General features: G+C 49.5%; 1 protein-coding gene across 1 annotated transcript in view; it reads left to right on the forward strand.

Annotated features, from left to right (window-relative positions):
• The first annotated feature begins 526 nt into the window (after positions 1 to 526).
• The window catches only part of RNASET2 (ribonuclease T2), a 30,019-nt gene continuing 10,293 nt past the window's right edge, over positions 527 to 20,252 (forward strand). Inside the window, exons 1-5 of the mRNA XM_012471048.3 lie at positions 527 to 621; positions 3,717 to 3,777; positions 8,133 to 8,188; positions 10,375 to 10,432; positions 16,098 to 16,168. Of these exons, the coding sequence (XP_012326471.1) occupies positions 536 to 621; positions 3,717 to 3,777; positions 8,133 to 8,188; positions 10,375 to 10,432; positions 16,098 to 16,168 (332 nt within the window). The 5' untranslated portion in view covers positions 527 to 535. The remainder of the gene's footprint in view (positions 622 to 3,716; positions 3,778 to 8,132; positions 8,189 to 10,374; positions 10,433 to 16,097; positions 16,169 to 20,252) is intronic.

Below are 20,252 nucleotides of genomic sequence, written 5' to 3' on the forward strand. Positions count from 1 at the left end.
CGTGCTCGCCAGGGGGCGTGGCGTCCTATGGGGAGACGCCGGCGGGGGCGTGTCCGCCGGAGCGGGGCGTGGCGTCCTGGGGAGTGGGGAGTGTCCGTTGGGCGGGGTGTGCTCTCCAGGGGGCGTGGCTCTCTGCTCGGGTCCTTGCCCGCTGGGCGCCCTGGGCTGGGCGGAAACGCGACTAACCCTAGCCGCCGGCGGACGGTGGCTGCAGCGCGTAGGAGCAGGGGTCGTGGTGGGGTCGCGGCGCCAGGCGCGGGGCGTGCATTCTTGGCTCACGAGCCTGAAGAGGAGCTCCGAGGGGCTCGGGTCGCGGGGGGCTGCTGCGGCTGTTTTCGGAGCTTGGCGCCGGGCTCGCGAGGCTCAGGCCGTCCCAGGGCCCCGGCGCACCCCGTGGCCGCAGCTGCAGCGGGAGGAGCGCGGTGGCGCGGGGTCCTTGGAGTCAGCGCTTCACCCGGAAGCCTTCCTCGGGCGGCGGGTGGGAAGCGGGGGCCGGGCGGCAGCTAGCGGCGTCCTCTCTCCGCAGGTCGGCACCATGCGCCCTGCAGCCCTGCGCGGGGCCCTGCTGGGCTGCCTCTGCCTCGCGTTGCTCTGTCTGGGCGGTGCGGACAGGCGCCTGCGGTGAGTTACGTTGCGAGGTAAAGTGGGGCGCGTGGGAGTCGGGCCTTCGAGCTTTCCATGGGATGCAGGCTGCAGCCTTCTGGGTCCGCGCTCTCTGAGCCTCGGTCAGCGACTGGGAAGGATGGAGGGTAGCCGAGCACGCTCCGAGGTGACCCCTGGGAAGGAGTAAGGGGCGAGAGGGAGTCCTGAACACACCCAGCAGAGACCCCCGGGAAGGACTGGGTTGTGGGGAGCCCTGAGCATGCCCCGGGGTGACCCCTTAAGGAGTGGTGGGTGGGGTCCTGGGTTGGAGCTAAACTGGGAATCCACTGAGGGCTCCCAGCCTAGGACGCGGCAGGCTTGGTTCCTGCACTAGAAGTTCTCCCAGAGAAGTCGCCGAGGGGACACTTAATTTTAGCTTCCACTGCAGCGGGTGGTGAAACAGCAGTTCTTCCTCTTTTTGAGTATCCTGTTCTGACTCCCTTACCCTGGTTTGCCCTCCCTGTTTTTTTTTTTTTTGTCTGTGTGGCAGCCACCCAAATTAATTAGGGATAAACAGGTGGTGCTGCAAAAAATTCCAACTTTAATTCTGTGGAGGATACCAATATTTGAATTCCATATTTTTTCCTTCTATTTGGGTGATGATCGGGTTAATAGGAGGATTTCATACTTACATAGTAACTGTGGGAAAGGTGAGTTTTACTTTTTATTTTTACTTATTTATTTTTGTATTTTTGAGACAGGGTCTCACTCTGTAACCCAGGCTGGAGTGCGGTGGCCTGATCTCAGCTCACTGCAACCTCTGCCTCCTGGGTTCAACCAATTCTCCTGCCTCAGCCTCTTGAGTAGCTGGGATTACATGAGCACACCGCCACTCCTGGCTAATTTTTGTATTTTTAGTAGCTGTGCAGGTCTTGAACTCCTGACCTCAGGTAATCTGCCCGCCTCAGCCTCCCAAAGTGCAGAGATTACAGGCATGAACCACCGTGCCCCACCAGAGTTTTACTTTTTAAACACCTTTGCTTTTTTTTTGCTTTTTTTAAATCCTATACATTAAAAGGTAGCATTGTATTCTGAAAAAGAGCTACATTTATGTCCTTGTATATTGGCCATGAGGTTCAGAGTCTTACTAGGGAGGTCTGTGGTATGCTGGCTGAGTGTCAACTGCTAGTTCACACCAGGTGTGGGACCTTTGAGCTCTCTGCACTGCAGTTTCCTCATCTATAAAGTAGAAACAGTAACAGTCTGCCTCGTAGAGTTGGCTGCAGGAGAAATCAGTTAAGGTACAGAATGTACTTGGAATGATGTCTGGCTGGAAGTAAACGTTCGCCAAAATGGGCTGTTACATGTGGCTCCCCGACTCCTCCCCATAATTCCTGCAGCTGATATAATTAGATGGTCTTGAGCAGGCAAGATTTTCGAGAACAGTTGATTCAGAGCACGAGGGCTTCATAGATCAGCGGGCATTTCCCCAAGTTCTAACTGGGTTTGAGACCTTGGTGATTTTTCGTTTTTCCTCTGCTTAGTCTTTCTTTAGCTTCTCCATTACTTTCTCTGTGAGTAGGGGAGGGTGTGTGTGTGTGTGGGAGGGGGTCTCCTACACTCACACCACTCTTTGCCTGCTGTAGATGGAGAGTTTGTTACAAATGCTCTGAGTCTTGGTATTTTATTGTAAGCGTATTGATAGTCTCATCTTCCTGGGTATTGCTTAGCTTTCCAGCCTCAGTTTCCACTCATGTAAAATAAGGTTTTTGTACCTAAAGGTAAAAAAGTTTTAATGCTTTTCTCAGCTCTAATTCTCACCCTGCAGCTCATCTTTTTTTTTTTTTTTTTGAGACAAGCTCTGGCTCTGTCACCGAGGGTGGAGTGCAGTGATGTAATCAGGGCTCACTGCAACTGCCATCTCCTGGGCTCAAGCTATCCTCTTGCCTCAGTGCCTTCCAAGTAGCTGGTACTGCGGGTGCATGCCACCACACCTGGCTAATTTTTGTAGAGACAGGGTTGCACCATGTTGCCCAGGCTGGTCTTGAACTCCTGAGCTCAAGCAATGCTCCCGCTTCCGCCTCCCAAAGTGCTGAGATTATAGGTGTGAGCCACCATGCTCGATCGCTTTTTTCTTTTATACTGAGAGCTTGCATAATTAGTTCCAATGTAAAACTAAGTTTTCATACCATCTTAATTATGAATTCTATACAAATGTAACGGGACTCGATTATTTACAAAAGCTAATGTGTAACAACCTGATTTTTTACTTTGAGTCTTCTCTTCTAAAATGTGATTTATCCTGAAGTGTCTGCTTGACTTATATCCCTGTGTGCTGCTGGCTTTTCCCATGTGTGTTTTTTGTAAGCTGCACTTTTTTCTTCACTCTCTGTTAAGCTTTGCAAATCTGGTGAGAGGCCTCCTTCAGTGAATAAGCTGGGGCTCCACAGTGGCTTCTCTGAGGTCTTCGAGTCAGACGAGTTTCACAGTGCTCCGGTTTGTGACGGAGTGTGGACCCATGTTCTGGGTGTCACGTGTGATGCAGTGCTGCGTACTGGCATGTTCTGGTTAACATTCATGCAGCAGTGCACATGCCGTGTTCAAGTTAACAGTCCTGGTGGCACACCTGAAGTAGCCCCCTAAAATCAAATGACAAATTCTGCAGAGAAGCAAGTGAAATCTAAAAACTGAGTCAGGGTAGTGATGATAAATAGCATTATGCTAGTTCAGGTTATGTTTTGCTGCTGAATGAATTACAGAAACTTCCAGGTTTCAGGCCTCTATGCGTTTCACAAATGCAGGAGAGGGATCGTGGGCCTGTGTTTCTCTTGAGCATCCTGAGGAGAAAGTTGCTTTGTGGTTCGGTGACTTCCCTCCAGTGAGGCCCTCCTGGCTGCACTCCTGGCTTGCCCCCCGCCCTTCCTCCTCACCCCCTCCTCTCAGCGCTGTGTGCCCCCACATGTGCCTTCTTATTGCCCTCCTCACAGGAGTGTGCACAGCAGCGGGGCCGGCAGTGTTCCTTGTCCCACAGGCACTCAATGCTGAATGAATGACTGAAGGGATGGATGGGTGGATGAATTTTTTCTGTAACTTTAAAAAAGTTCTTGAAAAATACATTTCTTGTGTTTTAACAGTGACAGACATGAGTGGAAAAAACTAATTTTGGTTCAGCATTGGCCTGAGACAGTATGCGAGGTGAGTGTTTCTATCTTGACAGGCCCTGGGACCTGGGAGCGCCGTGAAGAGGGGTTTGTGTGCCCGTCCAGGGCACCCACACTGCTGGTGCAGGAGGTGGGCACTGCTGCGGCAGGCGGGGGCCCCTGCAGAGACTGGTCCCAGGTGGGCTGTGTGTGAACTTCCCAGGGCTGCTGTAACAAAGTACCAGAAGCCAGCCGCTGAGCGCCTCAGAAATTTATTCTCATAGTCTGGAAGGGGAAGTCTCAACCCAGGGGTCAGAAGGGCTGGTTCCTCCTGCCGGGCTCTGAGAGTTTGTTCTGTTTCTCTGTTTGCTTCTAGTAAGGACCTGTGGTCCTCTGCATTTCTGGGCTTATAGACAGACCCATCTCCCCAATCTCTGCGTCCTCCTTCACAGGTGTTCTCCACTTTGTGTCTTTCTGTCTCTTCTGATGAGGAGGATATCAGTAATTGGATTTAGGGCCCACTCTAATCTGGTGTCACCTCATCTTGATGACATCTGCAAAGACTAAATGTTCATGTAGGGTCACATTCTCAGAGGGCTGGAGGTGTTAGTACTTGGATTTATCTTTTGGGAGGACACAGTGCAACCCACAGTGGGCCTCGGTTTGTCTCCTGCCTCCATGTATTAGACAGTATTGGACATATTATTAGCATGTCCTGTGGGTGAAGAGGACCTGGGAGCATCCCTGCCTCCTTTGCGGTGCTTGGCACCCATGGCACCACGGCCCTCCAGGCTGGCCTCTCCTCACCTGGCTGTGTTTCGCGTCGTGCCTCACATCCCTTCAGGGCGTCCGTGTCCAGGCCCTTCTCATTGGAGCATCAGTAGCCTGGACGCTGGCTGGATCTGCCCCTCAGGGCCTGTGGGCTCAGTGTGTCAAGCCGACTCTGATGTCCATTGCACACTTCTTCTACGGGGGTTGATCGTGCTGCTGAGCTAGCCCTAATTTTATTGACAGGGCTTCTGAAATCTGGGCCTGAGTCTTCCCTCGTGAGGCCTTTTCACGACTGCAGGCGGGAGGTGGCCAGTTGTTAGTTGCTGCATAGATGCTGGTCATCAGGCTCTGTTAGGAGCACACAGGCTGTGTTTTTTGCCTCTAGCACGGAGCAGTAATGACTTTCTCTTCTACTTCCTCACTGATTTTTCTGTTGACAAATGAAAATGAAAATTTCCTTATCTTGCTCATTTGTGATTGCCCCGATTTCCGTTTTGCGCTCCTGGTGCTGTTCCTTGCCTTGGGGTGGGGGTGGTGGATAGGAGGAGCAGGAAGCTGCCCAGCACCAACTTGTGGTTGTTAGGAGTGTAGCTGGTGTTACTGGGATAGTGAGGGATTGCTGGAGTCCTCCCCACTGAAGGGCCCTGTGGAGGGAGAGCTTGAACTTGCGAAGCACCGTGTTTGACCTGCAGGGAAGGATCTGCCTCCAGGGCCTGAGACCAGGCTGCTCTGCCCTCAGGGAGGCAGAGCATGTGAAAATGTGAGTGTGTCCCTGCACACTGAATGTTAATATGCATGGAGGCACATCTTTGCCTTGAGGCTTTAGAAAGAGATTTTTCAAAGTCTGTACAAAATGTCATTTTGAGGGAATGCACTTCCACTTGGCCGTGGTGAGGGTTTCCGTTTCAGCCCGGGTGTCCTCCTAGGCAGTGAGTGCTGTCCCTGGTGCCCTCCTTGATGAGATGCTTGTGTCAAAGATGCTTGGTCTGTCTGGGGTTCCTGGTGTCCTGGGCTCTCGCCCAGCTCCTTGCAGGCAGAAATAGGAACTGAGTGCGCAGAAGCCTGTGCAGAGCGCTCAGAGCCCCGGCGGATGGAGGCTTTGCTCTCCGCGCTTCCCGCAGGAAAGGATCCCAGCTTCTGGCCTTGAACTGGGTTCCCTGAGGGATAGAGTTGGGCGTGGCAGAGGTGAAGTTACAGGTTTTATGGTTACCATTTGGTTCATTCATCTACAGAAAATTGCATTCCTTCTAGTTCATTATATTGAACAAACATTCCAATTACTGAACTATACATAATGTTATCTAGTTTACATTTTATGAAAACAAAGCCAATTGCATTTATATGTTGCAATACGCTTCAGAAGGAGCGTTCACTCTGCAGGGAATAAGGTACCTCTCCTTTAGCAGCTTAGGGCAGTTTTACCTGAATGTTTGTTACTAATCTTCCTTTCATAGAACCTCTATTTTTTTTTCTAAACTTGAGTTTGAGTCCTTGTTATGTTCATCATAAGGAAGTGAATGGTTAGCATGTTTAAAGATATTCCTCTTCCAAATCTCAGCACTTTAAAAAAAATTCCAAATTTTTAAACTTGCTTCCTAAAAAGTGCACATCAGTCTGATTATTTTGTTTGTTTTTAGTAGAATGTGGATGCATTGGAGTCATTTTTAAAAAACAATACACATATTTTGGACAACCCTACATATTTAATGCTTTCAAAATAAGATAAAAACATTTTATATGCTTACAATATATTTGTTACAAGTTTAAGTCCAGAAGTATACACAAGATTGATGACTCCTATTGTTTATTTTTTTTAAGTCCCAGGAAAATATTTATTGATTTAATTATCTCCAAATGATAAAATCGTGTATTACTCATTTTTGCATTTAAAATTGTTCTTATTTATTCCAAGATGGTTTGAAGGTCCAAGTATGAAACCAAATTAGGGGGAATAATGTGTAACAGTTATAAAGTATCATGTTGTATTAAAGAGTTTACTTAGAAAAAAAAAAAAAGAAGTTACAGGTTTTGCCCTCTGGCCTCTTCCTCTAGCACTGAGCAGTAATGACTTTCTCTTCTACTTTCTCGAATGATTTGTTTTTCTGTTGACAAATGAAAATGAAATTTTGCTTATCTGGACCAACTTATGTCCTTGATCCTTTCTCTCTCTCTCTTTCTTTCTTTTCGTACTTTTGAGATGGAGTCTCTATCGCCCAGGCTGGAGTGCAGTGGGGAGATCTCGGTTCACTGCAACCTCTGCCTCCCGGGTTCAAGCCATTCTCCTGCCTAAGCCTCCCAAGTAGCTGGGACTACAGGCACCCGCCACCATGCCCGGCTAATTTTTGTATTTTTAATAGAGATGGGGTTTCACCATGTTGGCCAGGCTGGTCTTGAACTCCTGACCTTGAGTGATCCACCCACCTTGGCCTTTCAAAGTGTCAGGATTACCGGCGTGAGCCACTGTGTCTGGCCCTCTCCTGCTCATTTCTAATACTTGAGGTTGCTCCGTTTTCAGGCGTTTTGCAGCTCAGGCATTCAGTAGCTGATACCTCTCAGCTGAATCAGACTCTCCTCCTTTCGAGATCAAACGTGAACTGAAGCTGCCTCCTACAAAAGGCAATTTGAGGGAAAACACTGGGCAGGGGGTACCCTGGTGCCCAGGTGGGTCCTCGGGCTCAGACTTGTGCTGTCACTTGCTGTCCCTGCTGTGTGTGACCAGGCATGGGCTGTGCTTCATCCGCTCCCATAGCCCATGTATATTTCTGGATGACTATTTTGGAAAAACTCAATTTTAGCTAAAAAATTTGAAGCTCCTTAAAAAATGCTGCAACTTTTTTTCTCTATGAATTTATCTTTATGATGGTGATTAAGGATGTACTCCTATTCTTATCATTTTATTTTTATGGCTCCAAATTTTTGATACTTATTATTTCACTAATCTATTTAGACTTGGTACCTGAACAAGCTTCAGTCTAGCAGGGTACTCTCAGCCTTTTGTCCTTAAACATGTATTTTTGGGTGTATGTTAAGCAAATTATCTCTGGGCAAATGAGAGTGTTTCCATCAGATTGGCTTAACAAAAATGGCTGTTTCTTTTTTCTTGAGAGGAGTTTCGTTCTTGTCACCCAGGCTGGAGTGCAGTGGTGCAATCTCAGCTCACTGCAACTTCCATCTCCTGGGTTCAAGCAATTCTTCTAACTCAGCCTCTGGAGTTGCTGGGACTACAAGCGCCTGCCACCATGTCCAGTTAATTTTTTTATTTTTGGTAGAGATAGGGATTTACCACTTGGAATCACCACATTGGCCATGCTGGTCTGGAACTCCTGACTTCAGGTGATCCACCTGTCTTGACCTCCCAAAGTGCTGGGATTATAGACATGAGCCACTGCGCCCAGCGCATAAAAACACCTGTTTCTGTTAAGTGAAATGTTTTAGGATAGGCTTAGAACATCCAGCCCTAGTGTAGATTTCTCATGGGTGTATTGTGGTAAGCAATTTATTTTGAACTAACACTGGTTTTAGCCTGTGTTGTTAGCATGGTACCTGTATCTCGTTGGTGTGTGTTGCAAGAAGTAGGATTGCTAAATGTCTTTTAATAAACAAGGAGCCAATCATTTTCTTGTTATATTTTCTCTCTAGGAAGTTCAAAAGGACTGCAGAAACCCTCCGGATTACTGGACGATACATGGACTGTGGCAAGTGTCTCACACAATTGAAACAGGCAGAAGCTGCTCACTGACTGGGAAGGCTAGCTTGAATGTAGTCTTAATGTTTATTCTTGTCATTGTTGTTAGGAGTTCATCCAATAGACCAGATTCTTATTTAAAAGTATCTTCAGTCTTTCTAGCAGAACTCACATTCTCTTGTTCTTTAATTCTGCCTTCATAGAACAATAATACTTTTTTTTTTTTGAGATGAAGTCTTGCTCTGTCACCCAGGCTGGAGTGCAGTGGTACGATCTCACCTCACTGCAACCTCTACCTCCCAAGTTAAGCAATTCTCCTGCCCCAGCCTCCCAAGTGCTGGGACTGCAGGCATGTGCCACCACACCCGGCTAATTTTTGTATTTGTAGTAGAGATTGGGTTTCACCATGTTGGCCAGGCTGGTCTCAAACCCCTTACCTCAGGTGATCCACCCACCTTGGCCTCCCAAAGTGCTGGGATGACAGGTGTGAACCACCACACTCAGACAATAATACTTTTTGAGATATGTGTTTACAGGTTGTGGACACATGTTTGGGTCAATACATTTTAATTTTCTTATTTTGTTCTCTTGTGGTCCATTATAAATAACTATGAAAATACATAAATGTGTGTAACTCTGTTGTAGTACACACTTCAGAGATACTCACATTTATTTTTCTGGTTTTGTCTGCCTTTCGTTTAGTAAATTTTCTTCCTTTTTTTCTTTTTTTCTTTTAAAGGAAACTTTTAGTACAACCTGTTTGCCAATAGTAAATTCTTTTCAACATGGACATATTTGCGACGTTGCACTGTGTACATTAATCGCCCCATCCAGAGGATCAGTTTTGTCCTGCTGCCTCGATGCCGGGATTGGAAAGGGCCCTTTTAACTTACTAGGTTCCTCCTGGCTCCTTAGGAAGAGGGATTGGTGGAAATCAAGTTAAACTGGGAGACGTGGGTACTTGGCTTTGGGTTTCACTTTCTCCTTCGGCTGGTCGGATGACCTTGACCTCCTGTCTCTGGGCTTCTGGCTTTCCTGGACTTCGCACGGTGCCCTCTCCCCGGCTGTTGCCAAATGCTCTGATTATACCTCTGCTCCTTGTAGCCGTTTCATTTCTGAGCCTGGAATGAAGCTTTGCAACACTGTCCGGTCCAGTGGGTGAGATCAGGCAAGTCCGAGAAGCTGGTCCAGCTGTTGACCCTGGCCTCTCTGGGGCTCTGAGGGTTCAGGGTCTTAGGGAGTAGGTTGGTGACCCTGTGGACTAAGCAGCACTCACGAATGAGGGTTGATATGTCCAGAATTGGATGTGTGAGGATGGAGTTAAAGTTCTAAAGCAGATGGTGTGAGTGCGTTTGCTACTAAACATGAAATGAAAATCCTACAAGCCGATCTGCATACGCCAGACACTTTCTGACATGTTATATCTGTCATCTCCTGGAGTCCTCCTCCCCACTGAAAGGACAGACTCGCTGTGCTCATGCTGCGGCTTTCGGGTGGAGATTGGCCAGGGGTCAGGTCACTTAGGTCCCAGTGCTAGGGAGCAGCAGAGGCTGCTGTCCACCCAGCCAGGGCGAAGCCCAGAGCCCCGGCTCCTAGGTGTTACTAGGCGATCCATGGTGCTTCCTTTACTAAGCAGTGGCCTGTTTGCGTTACTCCTGGATGCTTTTCACACAGTTTCTTTTCTAAGAAATTCGAACTCTCACTACTCTTACCTACACCTTCTTTCTTAAGCATCCTGCATGGGATAAGGAATTCCCAATTAGAATTTCTCTTGCTGCTGATCATGGTGGCTCACACCTATAATCCCAGCACTTTGGGAGGTGGAGGCAGATGGATCACCTGAGGTCGGGAGTTCAAGACCATCCTGGCCAACGTGAAGAAACCCGGTCTCTACTAAAAATACAGAATTAGCTGGGCATGATGGCCCATGCCTGTAATCCTAGCTACTTGAGAGGCTGAGGCAGGAGAATTGCTTGAACCCAGGAGGTGGAGATTTCAGTGAGCCGAGATTGCTCCGTAGCACTCCAGCCTCAGCAACAAGAGGGAGACTCCATCTCAACAAACAAATAAATAAATAAAAATAATTTCTCTTTTTATTTTTTTCAGACTTTAATGAAAGTGTTTTCTAAGGTCATGTAGAAGCTGCCCAACCAAGACTAATATGTCTTATTTTCTCTTTTAAATTTGAATTTCAAGGCCTGACAAGAGTGAAAACTGTAATGGATCGTGGAAGTTTAATTTAAAAGAGATTCAGGTATTGACTTCTAATTATATTTCTACTGCAGAATGTTGACCTAGATTCTTCACAAGTGTGCCTTCAAAGTCATGTTTACAATTGTGGGGTCATGAGTGTATTCACCAGGATGGAGCCCGTGGTGCTGTTTTAGTAACTATCTCCACCCCATAAGTTATGCAAATTGGCCTCTCTCCTCCCCTCCCCTGCCCTGTGCCCAAGCCACTGCGTGAGGGACCTGAGTGAGGGGCTCCCGCCGGAGCAAGCCCTGACACTCCGCCATGCAGACCTCGTGCAGACCCTGATGCTTGCCTGCCAGTCCCACCTCGTCCCAGGGCCCAGGACTCCTGGGTCGGGTGACCGACGTGAGAATCTGGTTGGTGTGCTGTGTTTCGAGGCATCTCTAGACAGCTGAGGCTCAGTGAGCACAGACCTAGGGCTGTCCTCTCTGACCATGGGTGGCTGGGTTTCTGAGCAGGGAGGACCTGCTGGGCCTTTGCAGTACAAGGGCTTGATTAAAGAAAACTCACAGGGTGAGAATTTATTAGATATACTAGCAGAGGCATTCCTTTCAGTTACCCGTACCTCATAGGGCATACGGAGTCTACACGCTTCACTCTGATGCACACGCCCTCATCTTTCCTTAGGGGTGCCAGTGTATGTCAGGATAATGTCCTGGACCCCAGGGAGCGGGGGTAACCAGGGCTGTCCTTAAAATGTGGGGTAGAATTGAAGGATCTGCAGGAATTGTGGCTCCTTCCAAAGGACGGTACGTCCCCCAAGGTCATTAGTTCCAAATCCATCACAAATTGTAATCCCTTTGGAATTGTTTTCTTTTTCCTTCCCATGAAGACCTTCTGTGGGATGAGCCAGGAGGCTGCAGAGATCAGAGGCCGCCATGAGACTTAGAAGGGCGCCGCAGAGCCTGGTGCTGTCTCTGGCTCCTCACGCAGACTCCTCCTCCTCGGGACTTACTCGGGGAGTGGGCTCTGGGGAGGCATGGTGAAGAGCACACTTCAGGATATGTTGAGTTCAGAGGGCCCTTGAGACCTCCAGGTGGTGACACTGAGGGACTTCAGGGTCAGAGGAAACGTGGCTTTAAGCGTAATTAGCATGAGGATGGTAAATCAAAATGACAGGTGTGGGCATGGACATGGGTGTGTAGACATGATGGGTGAGGGGGCAGGGCTGACAGGTGTGAGCATGAGTGGGTGAGGGGACAGGACTGACAGGTGTGGGTGTGAGTGGGTGAGGGGACGGGGCTGACAGTTGTGGGTGTGAGTGGGTGAGGGGGCAGGGCTGACAGGTGTGGGCGTGAGTGGGTGAGGGGACGGGGCTGACAGGCGTGGGTGTGAGTGGGTGAGGGGGCGGGGCTGACAGGTGTGGGCGTGAGTGGGTGAGGGGACGGGGCTGACAGGCGTGGGTGTGAGTGGGTGAGGGGGCAGGGCTGACAGGTGTGGGCGTGAGTGGGTGAGGGGACGGGGCTGACAGGCGTGGGCATGAGTGGGTGAGGGGGCAGGGCTGACAGGTGTGGGCGTGAGTGGGTGAGGGGGCAGGGCTGACAGGCGTGGGTGTGAGTGGGTGAGGGGGCAGGGCTGACAGGTGTGGGTGTGAGTGGGTGAGGGGATGGGGCTGACAGGCGTGGGCGTGAGTGGGTGAGGGGGCAGCGCTGACAGGCATGGGCATGGGCATGAGTGGGTGAGGGGGCAGGGCTGACAGGTGTGGGTGTGAGTGCGTGAGGGGGCGGGGCTGACAGGCGTGGGTGTGAGTGGGTGAGGGGGCAGGGCTGACAGGCATGGGCATGGGCATGAGTGGGTGAGGGGGCAGGGCTGACAGGTGTGGGTGTGAGTGGGTGAGGGGACAGGGCTGACAGGTGTGGGTGTGAGTGGGTGAGGGGGCGGGGCTGACAGGTGTGGGTGTGAGTGGGTGAGGGGGCAGGGCTGACAGGTGTGGGCGTGAGTGGGAGAGGGGATGGGGCTGACAGGTTGGGTGTGAGTAGGTGAGAGGGTGGGGCTGACAGGTGTGGGCATGAGTGGGTAAGGGGGTGGGGCTGACAGGTGTGGGCATGAGTGGGTGAGGGGGCAGGGCTGACAGGCGTGGGCGTGAGTGGGTGAGGGGGCAGCGCTGACAGGTGTGGGCGTGACTGGATGAGGGGACAGGGCTGACAAGTGTGGGTGTGAGCGGGTGAGGGGATAGGGCTGATGGATGTGGGTTGGCTAAGGGGACAAGGCTGACAGGTGTGGGCCTCGTGGGCAGAGGGGACAGTGCTGTTGGAGCCCCATCTTAACAGCCAGGTGAAGACGGGTGTGTGACCATGCAGCCGGGAAAGGCGGAAGCCCAGGAGAGGAGAGAGTCGTGGAGAGGCACCCCTGGGGCTGCGTACCCCCGGGATGTCCATGACAGGAAGGCTGAAATGCCTTTTGGGTGGAGGCGCGTCTGGTCGTGGCAGGTCGCGGGTTCGTGGTGGCCTGAGCCGCCGCTCCTCAGAGTAGCCCTGGCTTCCTTGTTGCTGGTGTTAGCTCCAACTTTGCATCGTCCCAAACAGAGGTAGCCCAGTTTGTACACTCAATCACATTGTGCCCTAGAGCATCCCGGAAGGCTGGTGGTCTGAAACCAGTATGGTGAAGCCAGGAAAGGCGGAGTCGGGGGCTGAAGGGGAGGAGGACGGGGACAGAGCTGCGCCCACACGGGCAGGGGCTGCGGGGCGGGGGCTGCGTTATGAACGGGCAGAGGAAAGGACCCCTCCTGTAGGGTGCTGGAAAACAGGAGAAAGGGAAGGAAAGTGGTTATCTGAAGTTTGTTTAACACCTTTTTACTGACCTTTTTGGGGTGTTTTGGTGTAGAGGGTGTTAGAAACTGAAAAGTAAACTCCAGCCCTTTCGGATTTAGCATGACCAGTGCAGTGCAGAGCCCAGGGTGCCCAGCGCACACGAGCGCTTCTCTGGGAAAAAGAGCCTGTCCTTTGTTTGTTGTAATTGACGTTGTTTTTAGAGCAGTTTTAGGTTTACAGAAAAATTGGATGGAGATTATAGACAGTTTGCTCCCTTCCCCCTCAAGTTTCCCAGTCACTAACATCTTCCATAGTGTGTATATTTGTTACAATTAATGAACTGGTACTGACACTTTATTGTTAACCAAAGTATAGCATTAACAGGGTTTACTCCTGTGTTGTGCAGTGTTGTGGGTTTGGACAAGTGCAGGAGCACAAGTCGCACACAGTGCAGTGTAGAGCAGACCCGGGTGCGAGTCACACACAGCGCGGTGTAGACAGCGCGGTGTAGAGCAGGCCCGAGCGCGAGTCACACACAGCGCGGTGTAGAGCAGACCCAGGTGTGAGTCACACACAGCGCGGTGTAGAGCAGACCCAGGTGTAAGTCACACACAGTGCAGTGTAGGCAGACCCGGGTGCGAGTCACACACAGTGCAGTGTAGACAGCGTGGTGTAGAGCAGACCCGAGTGCGAGTCACACACAGTGCAGTGTAGAGCACACCCGAGCGTGAGTCACACAGCGCGGTGTAGACAGCGTGGTGTAGAGCAGACCCGAGTGTGAGTCACACACAGCGCGGTGTAGAGCAGACCCGGGCGTGAGTCACACACAGCGCGGTGTAGACAGACCCAGATGTGAGTCACACACAGCGCGGTGTAGAGCAGACCCGGGCGCGAGTCACACACAGCGAGGTGTAGACAGACCCGGGCGCGAGTCACACACAGCGCATTGTAGAGCAGACCCGGGCGCGAGTCACACACAGCGCATTGTAGAGCAGACCCGGGCGCGAGTCACACACAGCGCATTGTAGAGCAGACCCGGGCGCGAGTCACACACAGCGCGGTGTAGACAGACCCAGATGTGAGTCACACACAGCATGGTGTAGAGCAGACCTGGGCGCGAGTCACACACAGCGCATTGTAGAGCAGACCCGGGCGCGAGTCACACACAGCGCATTGTAGAGCAGACCCGGGCGCGAGTCACACACAGCGCATTGTAGAGCAGACCCGGGCGCGAGTCACACACAGCGAGGTGTAGACAGACCCAGGCGCGAGTCACACACAGCGAGGTGTAGAGCAGACCCGGGCGCGAGTCACACACAGCGCGGTGTAGACAGACCCGGGCGCGAGTCACAGCGCGGTGTAGACAGACCCGGGCGCGAGTCACACACAGCGAGGTGTAGAGCAGACCCGGGCGCGAGTCACACACAGTGCGGTGTAGGCAGGCCCGGGCGCGAGTCACACACAGCGCATTGTAGAGCAGACCCGGGCGCGAGTCACACACAGCGCGGTGTAGAGCAGACCCGGGCGCGAGTTACACACAGCGAGGTGTAGACAGACCCGGATGTGAGTCACACACAGCGTGGTGTACACAGACCCAGATGTGAGTCACACACAGCGCGGTGTAGGCAGACCCGGGCGTGAGTCACACAGAGCGCGGTGTAGACAGACCCAGATGTGAGTCACACACAGCGCGGTGTGAGCAGACACGGTGTGAGTCACACAGTGCGGTGTAGGCAGACCCGGGCGCGAGTCACACAGAGCGCGGTGTAGACAGACCCGGGCGCGAGTCACACACAGCGAGGTGTAGACAGACCCGGGCGCGAGTCACACACAGCGAGGTGTAGACAGACCCGGGCGCGAGTCACACACAGCGAGGTGTAGAGCAGACCCGGGCGCGAGTCACACACAGCGCGGTGTAGACAGACCCGGGCGCGAGTCACACACAGCGCGGTGTAGACAGACCCGGGCGCGAGTCACACACAGCGCGGTGTAGAGCAGACCCGGGCGCGAGTCACACACAGCGAGGTGTAGAGCAGACCCGGGCGCGAGTCACACACAGCGCGGTGTAGGCAGACCTGGGTGTGAGTCACACACAGTGCGGTGTAGACAGCACGGTGTAGAGCAGACCCGGGCGCGAGTCACACACAGCGCGGTGTAGACAGACCCGGGTGCGAGTCACACACAGCGCGGTGTAGACAGCACGGTGTAGAGCAGACCCGGGCGCGAGTCACACGCAGCGCGGTGTAGAGCAGACCTGGGTGCGAGTCACACACAGCGCGGTGTAGAGCAGACCCAAGTGTGAGTCACACACAGCGTGGTGTAGACAGACCCAGGTGCGAGTCACACACAGTGCGGTGTAGACAGCACGGTGTAGGCAGACCCGGGTGCGAGTCAGACACAGCGCGGTGTAGGCAGACCCTGCCCCAGCCCCCTGAGCCACACTTTCCCTTCTTTCCTCCCCTTGAACCCAAGGCAACTGCACATCTCATTCCTGTCTCTTCAGACTACGTTTTCCAAATTGTCACCTCGTTGGACTCATCCAGTGTGGCCTCTGCAGGTTGGCTTCTTGCACTTAGTATACATTTTCACTTCCTGCAGTGTCTTTTCATGACCTGCCAGCTCATTGGCTTTTGTTACTGAAAATACTCCACTGTCTGGATGTGCCACACTTTATCCCTTTGCCTGTAAGAGCTTGTATTTTCACGTGCAGTTTTATGATTCCTCATACTGCACTTGGAGATGTGTCTTAGCACTTCATACAAAATAAGTGTCGGAGTATTTTATTCACAAAGTATTGTTAATTAGCAGAGCTCAATTTTTTGAATGTGTCAGTTTACCAAATTTACCTTCTGGGTTTCAGTTTATTAAGATCCTGTGTAGACCTTTTTTGTTTTTAATTTTTTTTTTAATGCATAGGATCTTTTGCCGGAAATGAAGGAATATTGGCCTGATCTCATTCACTTGTTCCCCAATCGCAGCAGCTTCTGGTAAGTCCCAGCCTCGGATTGCTGTCTGAGCGGGCGTGGGGAGCGTGATGAATCGCTCTCAGTGGAAACTGTGTGGGAAGCAACATAACAGAATCTGTCTTTTGGGGCTGAGCAGGTTGAACAGCCTTTCAGGAGCTCTGATTCTGTTACAGCATCTTTGGTGCCTTTCTCCAATGTGTAATAAAATGAAAGCAAGTGGAATTCACCTTATAAGCCTGTTTTTTAAGCTATGTGATATTTATTACTTTGCTTTAAAACTTTTCTCAGCCAGTCACGTGGCTCATGTCTTTAATCCTATCACTTTGGGAGGCTGAGATGGTGGATTGCTTAAACCCAGGAGTTTGAGACATGACAAAACCTTGTCTCTACCAAAAATTTTAAAAGTCAGCCAGACGTGGTGTTGCACACTGTGGTCCCGGGAGATGAAGGTTGCAATGAGCTGTGATCATGCTGCTGCACTCCAGCCTGGGTGACAGGGTGTTATATGTAAATTTTTGGTGCCGCAAAAGAAGTAGCACTTGAATATAAATTTAATTTTCTCAGCAAGGCAACTTTACTTTCTTTAGAAAGGGTGCTCCCATTAGCCATCTTGTCACCAGAGGACCCTGAACAAAGGAGGCAGGGACATTTATATTCAACACATCTGCCCTGCTGCTGGGTCCTGATTCCATTGGCTGGAACTGGACTTCAAAGTCTAGGCTGCACTCAGTTGGCTAACAACTTAAAACTTTTCTAAAGAGATAAAGGCAGAGGAGAACAAAGGAAAAGAGGAAGTAACTTGAGGAATGCTTAGAGAAGCAGTGACATTTCCAAATACGGATGGGGAAGAAGCTGTGACCTAAGCCTCACCTGGGCTTGTCCAGGCGTGTCAGGGCAAATATCTAGGTTAAAGTGTAAGAACTAAGAACACCGATGCACTTATTTCTTTATCATGACTATAATAACAGCGACTTTATTAGCAAAAGCCTTACAGTAAATTAACCTTTGGAGAAACTATTATTTATTTGTAATGAACTAAGAGGAAAACTTTAAAGAGAAACCTTTTATTTATTCTTATTTCCTATACAGGGTGAGACCTTGTCTCAAAAGAAAAAAAAAGAAAAGAAAGAAAAAAGAAATAAAAATAGAAATTTTCTCCTCTGAGGCTCACCAAAGTCAAATGCTTGCATGTCTAAGAATTAGTCCATATCAGACAGAAGAGAAAATTTCTTAAGGAAATTGTGCTCCTGTCTTGAAATGTATTAAGAAAATGCCTTTAGTCCCAGCTACTTGGGAGGCTGAGGCAGGAGAATCGCTTGAACTCAGGAGACAGAGGATGCAGTGAGCCGAGATTGCACCACTGTACTCAAACCTGGGCGACAAAGCAAGACTCCATCTGAAAAAAAAAAAAAAAATGTCTTCTAAGATGTTGATCTCATGCCTGTGACTTAGGGAGGAGACAAAGTGAGACTTGGCATGTGAGGCTGAGACCTCAGCCACAGTGAAACGCCTTCAAGCTCAGCAGAAGCTCCCAGGACATAAATGCCAGGTTGAATTCAAGATAGCTTTTAAAATCATTGCTTTTTTAAGAAAATAAAGTTGAATTCCTTATATTAACATTATATTAACTGAAGGTAATTATTTTCTATATCCCACTTCAATATTGCAATTTATATTTCAGATTATAACCCATCAAATTCTGGGCAGGAAGATTAATTTAACCTAGAAATATTTTTGTGTATAATTTTCAGGAAAATTGAAAGTTAAGTTTAGGAAAACTTTTAAAAATAAAGCTAAATGGAAGTGATGTCCCTCTTCATCTCTTCATTGGTTCATCGGTGTGGCAGTGAAGTGGTCTTGGGATCCACGGACCCTCAATGTGTGCATTCAATCCCCCTTAAGTACAGAGAACCACTCTTAATGAAAATATGGCTGGTGTATGGTTCAGGCTCAGTCACTTGTTCTGCACAAACCTGTGTTCTAGAAAATTATTTCAAAATCATGGCCATAATGGGTTGAAATGGAAGAAGATAGGAAAAAAAAATATGCCACTTCACAGTGTACTTCAGAAGATGAGTCTATGGTAACTGAGTACATGAAAGAGTATTTTTCCAGTTGTTACAATGTTCCATGATAGAGTCTGTCAGATTTTAGCCAAATGGCTTAAAATAAATCAGCAAACACACAGAGGCCTTCAGTGAGCTGGGTCTTAAGCATTGAATCAGAACAGTGTGGGCAAAGTATGCATTTATTTTGTGGTCCAGTAAAGGCAAAATAGCTTACTTCAGGGAGGAGCTCCTTCCCGTCTGGGCTGTGTCATGCAGTCAGTCGTGTGCCTTTCGCTCAGGTCACCTGACTTGCTCCACGGAGTGGCCTCTGGATTCTCCACTTCTGCTCCTTTGGCAGAGGAAAGGGAGGCTCTGTCAAAAAACGTTTTTCTTTTTCATCTCAAGTAGAATCAATGTGCAAAATAGGGATCTTATATGCCTGGTGCTCAGGATAATTCCTTAAGGTTAGCCATATTGAGAACTATTACGTATGTGTCCCTCTACAAAGTAGGTATTTTTGTTTTTTGTTTTTCATTCTTGTAAGAAAAAGAACCAGGTTTGGGTCACGCAGACTTGGCGCTGCAGCACTGCTGTGGAGTGTGTCTTTGGGCGTGACCGGCCTGGGGACTGGCTGCCACTTGTGGCTGAGGCGGGCCAGGCGACACTGGGCGGCTGACCCCAGGACATCTGCTCCCGGTCACATCTGCGCTTGGTGGGTGAGTCAGGGTGTCTCTCTGCACGGAGGGCAACATGCTGAGTCACTTTGCGTTGGTGACTGACCCTTTTGATGGTTATAAAAAAGGTCCAGTTCCAAGTGAAGTGCGAGTGAATGTGGTGAGCTTTGTGAATATCAGTCTTATCTCCAACATGTGTTGCGTTAAGCTTGCTCCAAGAATAATGATGGCTGACGTTTACTGTTTATGGTAAGCAAGGAACTGTTTTCATTCATGTGGAAGGGCTCGGCACACCTCATCTCACCTGCGGAATTATCCCTGTTTTATAGAAACTAAGTCACCTGGAATTCAGGTTACATTTCGATTAGTTTAAAATAATTTCCTTTTTCTACCCCACAGAATATAGGAAGCTATCAGGTAATTCACTCTGGAACGTATTTGAGATGAAGATAGTTACTCATCCACTTTTATCCTTCCTGTTTTCAAATTTTCATCGTTTTCTGAGACTTAAATCCATAGCAGTCATCTAAAACTAGTATTTTGGGTGAATTTTGCCAATGTATTAATGCACATTTAGATTGCATTTTTAAGACTGCATATGAGTGCTTTATAAGTGGTTGCATGAATGTTATTTATTAAACCATCATGGATTCATCGCTGATAAAGCTGAGGAAAGTGGGGATTTTGTCTTTTCATGCTAACAGTGGTAAACGTCTGAATGACACGCCGGTCATTCTGAAGGCGGCTGTACATTCTCATCAGGAGTTGATTGGATGGCAGCCCAGTGCAGTGGGAAGGGCGCTGACCTTGGACTTGAGAGTGGCCTTCAGCAAGTCCCCTGGTCCTTCTAAGCTTTGTTCCCTGTCTCTAAACTAGCAATAATATTTTCACCTTGCAGAGTTTTGAGAACCAAATGAAGAATGTGAAAGATTTTTGTAAACCTTTAATTTGCAATAAAATATCAGGAATTATCAGTAACCACATTTTTCTGGAATACAAATTGCTGTTCAGGTGCGGCCCTTTGGGTAGGCTGTTACAGTTGTTCTTATTGTCCTCTATGTAGAATGGACGCAGAAACTAGACTTTGTAGAAGCTGAAATGGAAAATGGGCCTGAGGCGTTTCCTGGTAATTAGCTGTCCTGCCTTTTTGTGGCTGATTGCTTAGAAATAACAGTTAGTGCCACTGTGCGAAATTCCCTGGCTGGGAGGCACCCACTCACTGCAGGAGACCTCACTGCTGCTTTGTGAACTGGTGGGGGCTGGAGCGGTAGCATGTTCTTTTTCCTCAGCTTTGATTTGCTGTTAATTGAGCAAGCTGTAATTGTAGAGGTGAACTGAAACTGATTGTTTAATCGTGGGGGATTTAAGTAATTGCCAATGTTG

The sequence above is a fragment of the Aotus nancymaae genome, unplaced genomic scaffold (genome assembly GCF_030222135.1).
Source record: "Aotus nancymaae isolate 86718 unplaced genomic scaffold, 86718_ANA_hifiasm-v0.15.2.pri h1tg000040l, whole genome shotgun sequence".
In the NCBI taxonomy this organism is placed as follows: domain Eukaryota; kingdom Metazoa; phylum Chordata; class Mammalia; order Primates; family Aotidae; genus Aotus; species Aotus nancymaae.